This window comes from Oryza brachyantha, chromosome 2 (assembly GCF_000231095.2).
Source record: "Oryza brachyantha chromosome 2, ObraRS2, whole genome shotgun sequence".
NCBI classification, from domain to species: domain Eukaryota; kingdom Viridiplantae; phylum Streptophyta; class Magnoliopsida; order Poales; family Poaceae; genus Oryza; species Oryza brachyantha.
In genome coordinates, this window is record NC_023164.2 from 3,499,229 (window position 1) to 3,504,247 (window position 5,019).

General features: G+C 39.6%; 1 protein-coding gene across 1 annotated transcript; it reads left to right on the top strand.

Annotated features, from left to right (window-relative positions):
* Nucleotides 1-879: 879 nt before the first annotated feature.
* LOC102717587 (zealexin A1 synthase-like) lies at nt 880-3,613 on the top strand. Its single transcript, XM_040520958.1, has 2 exons — nt 880-1,806; nt 2,841-3,613. Exons 1-2 carry the CDS (start codon nt 880-882, stop codon nt 3,465-3,467), a joined length of 1,554 nt encoding a protein of 517 aa, XP_040376892.1. The 3' UTR covers nt 3,468-3,613.
* The last annotated feature ends 1,406 nt before the right edge of the window (nt 3,614-5,019 follow it).

The following is a 5,019-nucleotide window of genomic DNA, read 5'->3' on the forward strand; positions in this document are numbered from 1 at the left end:
CTAAGTTAGATAACCACTTACTACCTCCGTTTTATAATACAAGATGTTTGACTTTTTTTAAACATTTGATCATTCGTCTTATTCAAAAATTTATTACAGATATAAAAAATGATAAGTCATGCTTAAAGTTATTTTGATAATAAAGTAAGTCACAAGAAAAATAAATGATATTTCCATAATTTTTTAAATAAGATAAATGATCAAACATTGCAAACAAAAAAGTTAAACATCTTACATTATAAAACGGAGGGAGTATTTCTTATATGTCATCGAAATAAGTTATTAGAAAATTTGAAACAGAATGGCTAAGATGAATTATATATCACTCGAAAAAACACAAGTTTAAATTTAACTTCTACAATATATAACTAAAACTAGTACGCACATATTCAAAGTTAAATTAGTTATTTTGTTACAATTTATAGAAGTCAAATTTGAACTTATATGATTGTGACGTGATATATCTCATATTAATCTATCTTATTAAATCTATAATCCAATAAAAAGGAGTAGTGAATCTGTCACCACCACCTATCCTCATTCCCTCGCTACAGTTTTATAATTTAGCTCCCAAATTTCTTCATATTAAAAACCAGTTAAATATACAATAATATCTACATATAAATTCAAATTAAGTTAACTATTTTATATAAAAAAATTTGATAACATATCATAATATCTGTATCAAAGCATGAGTATTCAACTATATTTTAAAATTTTTTGATTACTGTTTACATAACATACAAGGAAGGAGTGATATCCAACCGAGCGATCAAAATAGTTCACCCGACTTCTCTTTCCGAACCGATCAACTTCTCTCTACATATACAATTTGTACCTGCCATTGAAGAGCTCGACAAATTACGCGCGCTAGACGCCATGACCATGGTGCAAGGTGTCACTGGCTACTTGGGCCTCTTCTCGGCTCTCCTGCTGATCACTCTCGTGCTCCGTAGGGCGGCGAAGAAGGCGAACAGTGATGCCGCCGGGCGCCGGCCGAGGCATCCACCGGGGCCGTGGCGGCTGCCGGTCATCGGCAACCTCCTCCAGCTCATGGTCGGCGGTCCTCTCATCCACCGCACCATGGCCGACCTGGCCCGCCGTCTGGACGCGCCGCTCATGTCGCTGAGGCTCGGCGAGGTCGACGTCGTGGTCGCCTCGTCCGCCGACGCGGCCAGGGAGATCACCAAGACGCACGACGTCAAGTTCGCGACGCGGCCATGGAGCTCCACCAGGCGGATCATGGTGGCCGACGGGGCCGGGCTGGTGTTCGCGCCCTACGGCGCGCTGTGGCGGCAGCTCCGCAAGATCGCCATCCTCGAGCTGCTCAGCGCCCGCCGCGTCCAGTCGTTCCGCCGTATCCGAGAGGACGAGGTCAGCCGCCTCGTCGCAGCCGTGGCGGCGGCGCAGACCGGCGGCGAGGCCGCCGTGAACATGAGCGAGCGCATCGCGGTGCTCATCTCCGACACGGCGGTGCGCACGATCATGGGCGACCGGTTCTCGAGACGGGACGAGTTCCTCGAGTCCATCGCCGTACGAATCAAGGTAACTTCAGGGTTTAGCCTTGGAGACCTCTTCCCATCGTCGAGGCTGGCCAGCTTCGTCGGCGGCACGACGCGACGAGCAGTGGAGAACCACCGCAAGCAGTTGGAGCTGATAGAGTGCGCTCTTAGGCAGCACGAGGAGCGGAGGGCAGCGGCTGCCGGCGCTGTAGACGACGACCTCATTGATGTACTCCTCAGGCTTCAGAAGGAAGCAGCCTTCGAAGTACCCCTCACCATGGGCGACATCAAGGCCGTCGTCCTCGTAAGTATTTCCTCCGTTTCACGCTTTACGAGTTTCTCGCATTGCTTAGGTGGTGTTTGGGACGAGGGATTTATTTCTAGTCACATGTCCCATCAAATGTTTGAACACTTATTATACATATTAAACGTAGACTATTAATAAAACCCATCCATAATATTGTATTAATTCGCGAGATGAATCTATTGAGCCTAATTAATCCATGATTAGCCTATGTGATGCTACAGTAAACATGCTCTAATTATGGATTAATTAGGCTTAAAAAATTCGTCTCGCGGATTACCACTCATTTATGAAATTAGTTTTTTTATTAGTCTATGATTAATACTTCAAATTAGTGTCAAGCATCCGATGTGACATAGGGCTAAAAAGTTTAGCCCCATCTAAACAACCCTTAGATTTATTTGTGTGCTAATGAGTTTGGACACATATACAAAACATATGCATTAATATATAGATAAATCTAGTCAAACCTAGAAAATTTTATAAAATACCACCTCCGTTTCATACTGTAAGTCTTTCGAGCCTTGTTTAAATTCATTCATGGATGAATGTGTATAATTTATATATGTGTCTAGATTTATTAGCATCCATATAAATCAAGGCAATGTTAGAAAAGCTTACATTACGAAACAGAGGGAGTAGAATGGATGGAGTATCAATTAATTAATTTCTCCCATTTTCCTTGTTGATATCTTCTATTGATTTTGATATGATGTATTTTGTTTTTAAAACTATTGGATAGTAAGTTTGAATTATTGCTTGGTCACAGATCTAATCAATCCTAATAGAAGACCAGACCTTCATGTTATGGCACTTCTTTAAATTGTAAATTTATTGACATATTTTTTATTGTAAATTCGCTTAGGATTTAACCAAGTTTTGACCAAATTAACAAATTATTTCTCTATATATACCACCTGTCAAAAATATATTGGAATTAACAAAACACTTGTATAGAAATTGGAACCTTGGTGCTGCCTATAGTTTTCGTGTACAACTTAATGTGGACTGTTTTTTTCCCACAAATTATGTAGGATCTTTTTGGAGCCGGAAGCGAGACATCGGCAAATACACTTCAATGGGTGATGTCTGAGCTCCTAAGAAACCCAAGAGTGATACAGAAAGCACAAGCTGAGCTACGTAATACTCTGCAAGGAAAGCAAAGTTTGACGGAAGATGACTTGACTAGATTAAAGTATATAAAGCTTATTATTAAGGAGACCTTACGGCTACATCCAGTGGTGCCACTGCTTATTCCGAGGGAATGCCGGGAGACATGTAAGATCATGGGGTATGACATTCCTATTGGCATTACTATGTTCGTAAACGTGTGGGCAATTGGAAGAGACCCTAAATATTGGGACGATCCTGAAACATTCAAACCAGAACGATTTGAAGATGGACACATAGATTATAAAGGTACAGACTTCGAGTTTTTACCATTTGGGGCTGGACGAAGAATGTGCCCCGGCATAGTATTTGCAGAAGCAACCATGGAGCTTGTTCTTGCCTCGCTGCTCTATCACTTTGACTGGAAGCTCCCTAATGATATCTTGCCGACCAAGATAGATATGACAGAGGAGATGGGTGTTACCATTAGAAGAAAAAATGATCTCTACCTCGTTCCAACCGTCATTGTGCCACCGTCAGTTGCTCCCTAGCTGTCCACAAATAGTATGTCTCTATCGTTTGGTTTTGTCTATGTAATAATAAGCTGGAACATTTGATATTACTTTCACCCACAAATTATTTCGGTGCTTTCTTTATTAAAATTAGGTGTAAATGTGCGCGTGTATCTAATATAATATAATGCATGATGTTCTATGGTTGCATCCATGCCTTAGGTAGTTTATTCATGTTACGTTATTCCTCATTACTTGCCATCTTTAAACTATGATGCTATATTAGCTTTTAGACATAATATTTTACCATTTGTCTTATTGAATATTTAGTGCAAAATATAAAAATAAAGATCATATTTAATGTAACTGTAATGATAAAACATGTCAAAACATAATAAATAATATTTACATATTTTTTTAATAAGGTGCACAGCAAAATAAGTAAAATAAATAAATAAATTATTCTCCTATATATTTTAGTAAAAACGAATGGTTAAAGTCAGTCATCAACAAGTTAACAGATATGGCATTACGTTAGTAGATCAACATCATACACCTAGGCCGCGTTCGGCTTCGGGGGTAAGTTAACTTATCCTTGGCACGGATAATGTAGTAATAGATTAGTATATGATTAATTAATTATTAATTATTAAAAATATAAAATAGATTAATATGATTTTTTAAAACTACTTTTCTATAGAAATTTTTTACAAAAAATACACCGTTTAACAGTTCGGGAAGCATGTGTGCGTAAAATTAGGGGGTAAGTTAACTAACCGGGTGCAAATGAACGTGGTCCTAGTAGCTTATGGTTATAGAGTTGACTTTTGTAGCAATGACTTAAAGTATGGGGGATGCCAAGGAGTGTCTCACATATTTAAATAAAGATTGTTATATGAAGAATTGAGTTGTAGTTGAGATGAAGCTCTATTTTAAAATATAAAAGGTCCCAGAAGAAAGAAGATACTGGCAAGCTAAAGTCCTGTTCGAAGGTAGACTCAAAGACGCCTATCTCATCGGAAATGAGAGTCATGAAGGGTTTACCTGAGGTAGGGCACCACCTGACAAGTGGCTGGTTCGGAAGTAGACCGCCCTTAACCATCACTTTTGGTGTCTCTAGTCCAAGGAGTTGGATGTCTGCTAGGCGGCAAGTGGCAACTCTTTATTGGTGTCTTTTGGAGAGGCCATTAACGACGGGGAAAAGCAAGCTAGAGGCAGGGAAAACGACAATGACGGGTGAATTTGCTGGTGAGAATAGATCTCTGATGGAGATAAGGATTGGTGGTAGTGGATTATATATTTTACATGCTGAGTATTTTAATATGCACTCTTGTGTTTTATGTTTTTAGGTATCAAGTAACATCAGCATGCATATGTATGTGCGAGAAGTAGCATCCCTTTATCCCACACTTACACAACTCTACGACGCAATTTACTATAAAAAGCATGGCAGGAAGTCTCGATTGAGTTTGACGTTAGCTTAGATCTCGATCTCTTCCGACTCTCTAACAAATGTCTGATGTTATAATTAAAATTGGTTAAGTACCATAGCGCCATCTTTGATCGCAACGACGATCACTTCGTGGGTTAA